This window comes from Clarias gariepinus, chromosome 6, assembly GCF_024256425.1.
Source record: "Clarias gariepinus isolate MV-2021 ecotype Netherlands chromosome 6, CGAR_prim_01v2, whole genome shotgun sequence".
NCBI lineage: Eukaryota > Metazoa > Chordata > Actinopteri > Siluriformes > Clariidae > Clarias > Clarias gariepinus.
The window spans coordinates 17,232,265-17,242,909 of record NC_071105.1 but is presented as its reverse complement, the minus strand read 5'-3'; the positions used below and the strand labels follow the sequence as shown (position 1 = coordinate 17,242,909).

General features: G+C 38.0%; 1 protein-coding gene across 11 annotated transcripts in view; it reads right to left on the bottom strand.

Annotated features, from left to right (window-relative positions):
* The window catches only part of cadpsb (Ca2+-dependent activator protein for secretion b), a 92,259-nt gene that overhangs the window by 54,228 nt on the left and 27,386 nt on the right, over positions 1-10,645 (bottom strand). For all 11 annotated transcript variants that reach the window (XM_053498503.1, XM_053498492.1, XM_053498498.1 and 8 more), the window contains exon 3: positions 9,621-9,953. In XM_053498503.1, coding sequence (XP_053354478.1) covers positions 9,621-9,953 — 333 coding nt within the window. The remainder of the gene's footprint in view (positions 1-9,620; positions 9,954-10,645) is intronic.

The window sequence follows — 10,645 nt, the reverse complement described above, 5'->3', positions numbered from 1 at the left end:
AGGAAAGGACAGTGCTGACAGTAAGTGGGTGGCTGAACTCTAAACAAGAACAGCGCTTGTGGCGAACCCTTACGAAATCTTTGACTTGATGTGAAATCTATTTCTGTACTTTTGTAACATGAGTAAAGAGACAGTGTGTAACAAACACTGCCTGTAACCTTGAATGCTTTTACCTTTTTTAGACCAAATGGTATGCATTAACCAGGACTTGCAGATGGAGTAGGAACATTTTAAATAATAAAACACCAACACCATTATCAAACTCATAAACATGCTTTACTACAGAGGACATCAGGACATGTCACATATTAAAAAAAATAAATAAAAAATAAGGATGCAAAACACATATTGGCATGTAAAAATATTTCTGCAATGCCATTTCCTAAGATGGAAGTCACAACTAATTTCAAACTACGCAGTGACTTAATTAAGCTACAGATGAAAGAAAAAAATGTTCCACTTTCTCTCTGCTCACAGCATGACTCCACTTTGTTTGCTGCATGACTGGCATGATATTTCGACTTGCTCATGGTTCTGGCAGGTGGCCTGCAGTGCAGCAGTATGGCGAGCTGAAGTTCTGCTCCTGTAGTGTACCTGAAGGAGCTGTCACTTGTCTTGCTCAGTTCAGAGACACAGCTGCTGTTTCTATGACGATAATCCACAAAGAAGAAGGCTGGGCTATGGTAAAGATGCACATAGACAGTACAGGGCTACAGTGCCTGACCCTTTTCTTCATATTACATTAAAATACATTTAATTATGTACATTAATGGAAAGAAATGGAAACATATGTTTTACTGTAACAGGCTGCAAAATGCATGAAAATACAATGTAAAAAAAATTGGTTGTTTATGTAACAACAACAGCAGCAACCTCATTTCCCCTCTCGTCTATTCAAACCATTCAGCATCACCAGGATACTAATCACCAGTATCCTGGTTACGCTGATGCAATACCTGATCATCTGATATTATCTCACTGTTTTTTTTACGCTTAAATGATTCATAGGTCACTTTATTAGTGGCTTAAGAAACACGAAATATTCCTTCAAGAATACATAAATAATCTTGGGTCTTTGGAAACAACATATGAAAAAATGAGGGGTGGCCCATGACTTTTGCACAGGACCATATAGCTTTATGAGCTAACACAAAAGGCAGAATTCATTATATTGTTTTTCCTGCCTTTTTAGCTTCTGCATTATAAATTATGAAAAGCTTGTACTACACAACTTACTGCAAAGTACTTACAGCATGCCTGAAGCGTCAAGCCTGATGTTGTAGCTTGCAATCGTGGAAAGCTTTATAAACTCAGGGAATATCTGAAAGGCCTAAGGGAACCTACTGTAGGTTACAGTGGGCATCAGTACAGTAGTATCTCAGTGCTGAGTTTGACTGTATGGCTCATTACTTTAGTAGGCGTGAGATGGTAGTGTCACCAGAGGGAGCTCCTGGCAGCTGTTAGACCAGTTTCATTCACATGGTGATGGAGAGCAGAAAGGCTCCTATGCATTAATAATGGATGCATAGATTTATATTTGCTGACAGCGGTTGTAAACGTGAGGAAAGAAACAACAGATCGCACAACCCGCTGTCTTTCTCAATCTCTATGACTCTTGCTAGGAGAAAGTCCTTTTTTTGTATGTGACCTGACTCACCAGAAAAAATATATCTGGGTGAATGAGAAGACGAGAGAAAAGCTGTCACATGTGTTTACTTCTGGTGAAACCTTTACTGTACCTTATATAGTGTCAATTTAAAAACACAGTACAGTATGAGCCACATTATAGACGATCAGGGTCTGCTACTTTGCTTACACCATCCCAACAATGATTTCTAGCTTAGAAATGCAAACCGGATACATGATATCCAAAAGACTGGGAGGGGTAAGTTATTTTCGACTCCAGAATCTGAGACAAATGTGGACAGGTAATGAGATGTTTTTGTGAAGTACTGTCACCAGTGAGGGTTGTAGAGAAAACCATAGTGTGTTCCAGTCGTGACGAGATTAAAAACACAGCTTCTCACTTGAACATGCCAGGAAACAAAAATAGCCTAACTGCTTTATGCACAACCTAGCAGAACAAAAAAGTTGGACAGATGCTGTTAGACAGATGCTGGAAGGTGGACTTGTTTCCTCCCAGTGTGAAAAAGAAACCCAGAATCTGTGATATTCCCGCAACAATGAAAGCTAATACCAGACTTGCATTGAAAAACTGATTCCCTGCTTACTTTGGATGTATTTTAGAAAAATGATAATGGAAATTTGGAAGCACAGTGGCTTTATGTATGTTATCTCATACCTCAGGCTTGGGGGTTTAAGTCTTCCCTTCGGTCAGGGTGTGTGGAGTTTTCATGTCCTCCGGCTGCTTGCTTGGTTTCATCCAAGTTACCCCACAGTCAAAAGACATGCAGTGTAGGCTGACTGGTATTTCAAAATGGCCGATAATGTATGATTGGGTGTAAGAGTACTGTATGTGTGCTTGTGCCTGGGCATGGGTTGCCACCCCATCCAAGATACCCCACTTTGTACCATGAGCCTCCCAGCCCGCAAAAGGTGTAGACGATTTAAAGATGGAAAGTTGTTTAATCTCTTTTAAGTTAAGTGAAAACCTTTGTTCTTAAATGTAGTTTATATTGTTTGACCAATAACTGTGGAAATAAGGTTATAAGCAATCGGTCATCAGTCATTTTAATTACTCACGTTCATGTTTGATTCGATTGTGAAGATGTTGAATAAAGCTTGAGAGTTATGACTCAAGATTTAAATTCAGAAAGCAAATTTTTGAAATATTAAATTGGAATATTAATAAACTTGTAATACCTACAAATCAGATCCCCACCTCTAAAATCTCTGAACTATTATCTGACATATTTCTGACCTACGGAGGTTGAAACAGATAGAAACCAGTGTAAGGAGGTAAAAGGGTTAAGGACAAAGAGAAGGATAGACAAAGGGGTGAGGACAGGGATAGACAGCTCTCCAAGTCACTAATGGTTTCCACATTAATAATTAAGTATATAGTAGCTACAATAATACCAAAACTACAGTAAATCACTGAGAGATTTACAGATGTGCTACTTTATAGAAAGGAACTCTAACAGAGTGTATGTGTGTGTGTGTGTGTGTGTATGCGTGAGTGCGTGCGAGCATGTGTGTGTCGTAACCCTGTGGTCCTCTCAGAGCTGTTGGTTAGTGGAGCACGTAATTAGCTCCAGCCACCAGCTGCAGAAAGTCACTCTCTTTTTTCTATCTTCTATCAAGTCTGCATCGATTCGTGCCAGCATTTCTCACTTGCACAAACACACTCGCAGACATTTCTTATGTCCATCATGTTGATCTTCCTTCTGGGAAATCAGAAGGATCCCAAACATACTCGGACCATCCCAAGTTATTAATGCACGCGACATAAATGTGTAAACACCTCCTTAAGCAGCTCAGCAGGTCCCTCTAAAGAAAGCAGGTGGTTTGTTTTTTTATAACGTGGAAGGCGACCCAGCAACCTGACTGATTTATTGACCCGTGATGAAGGACTGAGTGGAAGAGGGACAGAGTAAGGCATCCTGGATTCAGTGCTGGCACACATTTTCCTAATGCCTCTTCACGTACAGTAAGAGACTGACGTGTTCATTGCTCTCATGCTCCGTTGATGGTCGTTAACTAATTCAATCAGCACTAGAGTGCTGCAGAGAGAAGTGAGTTGCAAAGCGGATCTTGAGGGGAAATATTCAATGACAGCAGGGAGATGAGTGTGAATCAACCATTTACACACTATTCCACCAAGATATAATAGTATCTTTGAGGGTCAGGGCATTTCAACAAAAACAGTGTGTACGCTTAGAGTATTATAACACATATGGTGTTTAAAGATGGTTTGCACTTTCTATTTTAAAATCTATATATAGGTAGGTGTACGGTTAAATGCCTCTGCTGTGCTTGTTTTTTTTTTTCAGTCAAGGTTTAGTCAAAAACAGAAAAATCGACATGGTTAAAGGTTTACATAGTATACACCGCCTTATACGGCATCAAGTATAGAGTTTTAACAGTTACTGTATATCAACAACATTTAGTGACAGAAGATATATATACTGTAGCAGTGTGCAAAAGTCCTGTTAAACTTAAAGGACATACACTCTCTGCACATTTAATAAGGAACCCTGGCATAACAGCACACATGCACATATCTAACCACTTACAGCAATCAGCCATTACACCTTAAAACATTAAGCTCAATATTGCTCGGTTTTCTCTTGTACCACCAAACAGTTCGACTCCTTGAGGCATGACCCCACAAGACATCTGAAGGTGTGCTGTGGTATCTGGCACCAGAATGTTAACAGCAGATGGCGCCTCCAGGGATCAGACAAGTTTGTTCAGCACAACCCCTGGATGCTCGATCGGACCGAAATCTGGGGAATTTGGAGTCCAGATCAACACAGCAAGCACTGACTACTCTGATACCTTTCTATCACAGTCAGCATGAACTTTTGGTCCCCACATACACAGATAAGTTCCTGAGTGCCTAGAATCTATGTTGACTGGTATATAAATGATAATCAATGTTGATGATATTTGGTGTTAATGTTATGGCTGATCAGTGTACAGTATATCAGACTATTATGTCAGAGCAGTGCAATGCATATACAGATAATGCTTGATTAAACATCAGAATGAAGGAAGAAAATGTGATCTCAGTGACTTTGTGTATGGTATGTTTATTACTTCCAGATGGACGTACATTTATCCCCCACCAAATGTAAATGTTCGATGATTATTAACTGAAGCTTTTGAACTGTCTTTGCATGATTATATGCACTGTATTGCTGGAAAATGATAGGCTGATTATGTTATTGCATTAAGATTATGTATAAGGGTGTTCCTACTAAAATGACTAGTGAGGGTACATCTTATATTAAATGTTTGTAGAAAAGATCAGTAGAAAAGATGTTGGAGGGGGTAGAAGCTGTAAGAAGATTTACACTGTTAAAAAAAGGAGCATGCATTCCTGTTCATATATTAAAATAATAAAAAAAACTTAAAGCTTTGTATATAACCCAGAGCATAAGTAGAAACTGGAGAAAGTTTTGTAGATGTTTAGAACATCCATACCTAAGAAAACCTTCCTAGCAGATTCCATATAAAACTGTATAGCATATAAAAAAAATTATTTCATTATTTTTGAAGACATCATTGCTTTCACAATTTTTTTTCAACCGGTGCCATAGCCATTTGCAACATACCTCTGTGTATACAGTATAATGTCAACTGCATATTATAGCACATCAATTCAAACAGGGTTGTGTTATATCAGGCCGAGTACAAAAGTCTTTATGGTAATCCAGCAGGTTGTACGATATAAAGAGGATCAACAGGAATCGCATACAAGGACATTGCCTTGACATTCACGTGTTAAACCACAGGGGTGGGAAGTAGGAGTGGTGGAAACATTAAAGCCAAAATCCAGTGGGACTACCGGTTTGGGCCAAATGAACAAGCAGTAGTGAACCACCCAGGAATAGTGATGGATGATAAAGGGGGCAGAAAACAACTGTGTTTATAGAAATTACATTGCTGATAGCAACGTCAGAAGAAATAAAAAGGATTGACATGGGCTTGCTCCAGGGTGTGACTTCAAAACTAAAAGAAAGGCTTTAACAATGGCTCTGCGAATCGAGAAAAAGCAAAAATCTCCCAAGAGTGAAGTAAAAATGCCAGGGACAGGATAAAACAGGGTGACAGGTTTATATAGGTATCAATAAATGATTAAACTCAGTGTTGGTGGGTCCAGACTTACACTTCTATCTCCCACACCTATACCTGTACCTAATACCTGTTTTATTAATTTATTTATTAATGTCACTTCATCCTGGCCAGGGTTGCACTGACTCCAGAGTCTCAGGAACACTGGGCATGAGGTGAGAATACACTGGGCATGAGGTGAGAATACACTTTGGATGGGATCCCAGTCTATTTCAGGGCACAATGCATAATCACACAGATTAAAAACTAGGGGAAATTTGGAGTGTGGAGATGAGACTCTGCAGTCGTTTCATGAACATTCAGCAAGTGGAGCGTCTCATCCTTAAAAATCCATGTATAACTTTTTCGCCAATACTGTATGTAAAAGCGATCTGTGAACTGTCATTCACAAACAACACTTGCACATTACAGGAGTTTGGCTGGGAGTTATCGGCACATTCCCTGTACAGTCCTATCCTCACCATTTTTACATTTTTGGGGCATTAAATGAGTTCTTGGGAGGCCAGACTTTTAGAAGCGAAGCATGGCTCCAGTATACTGAGAAAACTTAATGGCTAGTAAAATGCTGGAGTAAGTGCATTAGTGTAGCAGGGGATTATATAGACAAATCAAGTTAGTTTTTACTTTTACACCTGTGTTGTATTATTCTCCAATCGAAAGTCCTGGTTTGACTTGAATGCCCCTCGTAAATGGAAATATTAATTCCTTGATATATTATTATTTGAAAACCTCCAACAAACAAACTCCAGAATGTGAATTAACTGTACTAGCTTCTAAACAATGTCGAACATTTATTCCGCTCTACTGCCTGCAGATGAAAAGTAATAAATGCTATACATCAGTAGGATCAGTAACTGCTGTTTGCATCTGGGTGGTCTCATTAGCTGGATATGTACGTCATCATCGTTACACTACCCTATCTCCGGTGAGGTGCCTCACCAATGGTTTATCTTGCAATATTCAATACCAAAATATACAGAGTCAACAGTAACATAAAATTGGCTCCAGCATCTCTCTCTCTCTCATAGCAGTCAGAAGCTAAAATTCCTGTTGGATGAAGAGTTTGTTAATGTAAGATAATAGGCCTGTTGTTTTATTTGTGATGTGATGTGAATGTGTTTGTGTGTTAGCGTGCGATGGGGCAGACATCAGTGCAGTTGCTCTGGCTGTGTGCACAGAGTGCCAGACAATTTCTGCCAATTACATGTGATTGTGCTTTCATTAAATACACTCCAGGTGGTGTATGAGTCTTCTATTGGCTGGCAGAGAGAAAAATCCTCCTACGCATGGCCTTGAGACCAACATAGGAGCGGGGGGGGTTAGGGGGATGAGACTGAGTGAGCTGTTTTCCACTCACAAAAAGTAAACAAGCTCAGTTTGATGAGTAGAAGACAGTTTGATGTATAAGGGTTACAGACATATTTCATGTGTTTTAATTAATCTTGGGGTGAGGCCAATGGATGACGGATGGGACAAACAAAGGTTTAGTTTAACAGTAGGGTCATGTGCATACAGTATATTATAGATACAGTATGTCTTAGAGCACAAGACATCAAACTGGGTTTCAGAAAGAAATTGCTCTCAAACCAAGTCTGACTTCAAACCTACAGTGTTAAATTATCCATTGCCGTGTTCTGTTGTTTGCATCTTTATTCATATGAACGTACTTAGCCTTAATAGAACACTAAGGATTTTTCTCTATAGTGCAGTCATTACAGTTTTATGATGTGAAATGCTTTTGCTGTCACTAACTGGCAGAGTGATGATGACAGCTAAGCCACTGACTCATCCCTGATGTCTGCCCAATGGAGACAAAAATAGACGCCTGGATTGTTTTATGCTTCAGAGATCTACAGAATGAAAACACGTTCAGTCTGGACCCGTTTGGGGAACTGTAAAAAAAAAAAGAAAAAAAAAAAATCATCCAGACTTTTAGCTGACAATACATTTTTGGGAGGCTGAGCATTGATTGAACTGATATTTCAAGAAAAGTCTGCTCAAATACATGTCACAGTTAATGAAATGTAAATTTGTCTTGGCTTCTTGTTTCATCACCATTTGACAAGGCTTCCTATCAATGTCACAGTTGAATAAATTAACAGTTTGTTTTCGACGGATCTCATTTTAAATGCTGCGAAACATGGTATAAGCATGAATTATGAACTTGATGGCATTAAAATTATGTTTCGTTACTGTTGTACATCACTATATATTCAACATGCATAATTACAGAGGTGGATAAATAGCCAGCACAACACGCACGACAAGAACATTATGTATTCGGGCTATTCGTTTTATTTTTAATTCATGGACAAGCATGTTCAGAAGGCTGGTGATATGTTAGTATGCAGTGTTTTTCTACTAAACGCATACATCAAACAAAAAAAACAATAATTCTGTTTTCAACTGACTTTTGCAAAAAAAAAAAAAAAAAAAAACTTTCATTTAATATGCTTGAACATAACATCCCAAAGGAGACCTTTTTTTTCTCAACATCTTGATGCTGAGGCACACACTAAACTTTAACAAATTTCTCCACATTCTGCACCTGACTCAAGAACTAGCATCTGTACAGATAACAGTATCTTTTTACCTCATCTTTTCCCTCACAGGTAATCTAAAAGTACTAATCAAGTAGTTTTTTTACAATCTGTATCCTTGTCAAACCTTTTCCGTAAGAAATTGTGTATTTACTGCGAATACCTACAGGACTGTGCATCATTTCCTCATATTAAGTGAAATTTAATTATGTACTGTAGATTAATTTAAAAGTAATGGGAATGTTTCATACTTTGACAGGCTGCAAAGTGCCTCAAAATACAATAACAAAAATCAGAGGGTTTATGTAATAACCCTAGCAGCAACCTCATTTACCCTCCTGTCTGTTCCAACCACTCAGCATCTCTCATCATCTGCACCTGTTTCTTACTGGTTCATGCCTTAAATTAGATGTTTTTTTTGTTTTTTTTTTTATACTTTAATGGATCATATTTCACCCTTTACGGAAAAAAATATGGCAACATATTTTACCATATAATGCAATATATTAAATAATAAATTTCCATATATAGAAAACTAGTGCTTATATTTATTAATATATTGCAATATATGAATGGACCATGTCCTTAATATATGAAAAACAGCAATTCCTTATGTATTTTTCAATATATTGTAATATATTAATACAATTATTCTGTATATTTTGAATATATTTTTGAATATGAATATCTTTTTTTCTGTTAATTATTAGTAAGTATCAGTTAACGTAGCAACGGGAAATATTAACATTATAAAATCATTTAAATTTACCAGTAGATCAAAACACTGTTATATATATTGACAGTTATTATATAGAGAAATATATTTTCTCTGCGTAAGGGACTATGTGTCTTACCAAACAAAAACATTCGTCTGAAACTGGTCAGGTTCAAGGATTGGGCTGAAAATAAAAGCCAAAACTCGAGCCAAAAAAGTTTTTCAGAAAGCCTGAAGAACTATTCCTCAAGACTGCATTAAAAATACAAGAAAGTCTGGCTCTGTGGAGGCAAACTACAGGTATGAAGAAATGAGGGGTGGATCAATAATATTGCACAGTACTGTATAAAACATGGTACTGGGCAGGCACACGCTGCCTTGTTGGCCTGGTTATTAGTTTGGATTTGGCACCCCTGGACTTACCCAGCCTGTTTTCTATGTACTGTACTATATATATAATAATTGTTTTCTTTATGTTTTGCCTAAAATATAAAAAGAAAAAATCAGAAAAGGCTAAATTCCCTAAAGCATGTTTGCATAATGTTCAATATAACTAAACTAACATTTGCTCGTCCAACTACTATAGCTCTATACATGACACTCACCTGACAGGCCTGATACAGCAGTTGGTGCTCAAATTTCTTAATGCCAAGGATCTGCTGGAACATCTCATAGAGCTGGTCTTTGCTGAGGATGAGCTCGGATGCGGCACTAGCGGTCATGCGCTGCTGAGCCTTGCGTGGGTCCTCATCCCCACGGTAGATGGTGTCAAACTTAGCCATCCAGGAACTTAGGACCGTCTCTTTACTCAAGCCGTCAATCTCAGGCAGGCTGCGGACACGCTTCTCAATGTGGCGCTTGAACACTTCACGGCAGTCCACAGCAGAAAAACCGCCGGTCTGGACCATCTTAGCCACACGATCGCTCTTCAGAAACACCTAGGAGTCACACGTCCAGATAAAATTAAAATTTAAAGTATGTTAATGAGATACCTCACAAAATATGTATATGTAACTTATATTAAATAAAAATTGTATGAATTTGCTTCGTATGGTGACACCCCGGAAACTAAAATATATGCAGTGTCATATGCTTATGTGATTCTGATAGATTGTTGTCCAGGTAAAATTGCAAAAGTGCTGCTAAACAGCAGTTTTTGTTCCTTGAAGTAATTACTCTTGAAAGGCATCACAGTCTGTTTGTGAACACGTCATGAACAGTGCAACAGTGCTTTCAAATGCCTCGACTCATCAAAGAGGTATGAAGAGCTAAAGTAACCTTAATTTTTAACCTTTGGATGCCCAAAGCCACATACCGACACAAGGACATGCCCATGATTGAAAAATCCTGTATCGTATGAGTGTCTCCGGGTGACTGTGTAGAAACATCTCTAATTACACATCCTGGATTATTTACTACTTCAACAATTTTATCAATACGAACAACATTAGTAATCATATTATAGTGATGTTAGTAATAGTAATATCATGACATTATAATAATATTAGCAATAATAATTTAATACTAATTCTAGCACCATTATTGGGTCCTGACATTACATTATGGTTGTGCAGGACAACATTAATCATCAAATGAAACAAAATTAACACACTTGTGCTAAAACTGTACT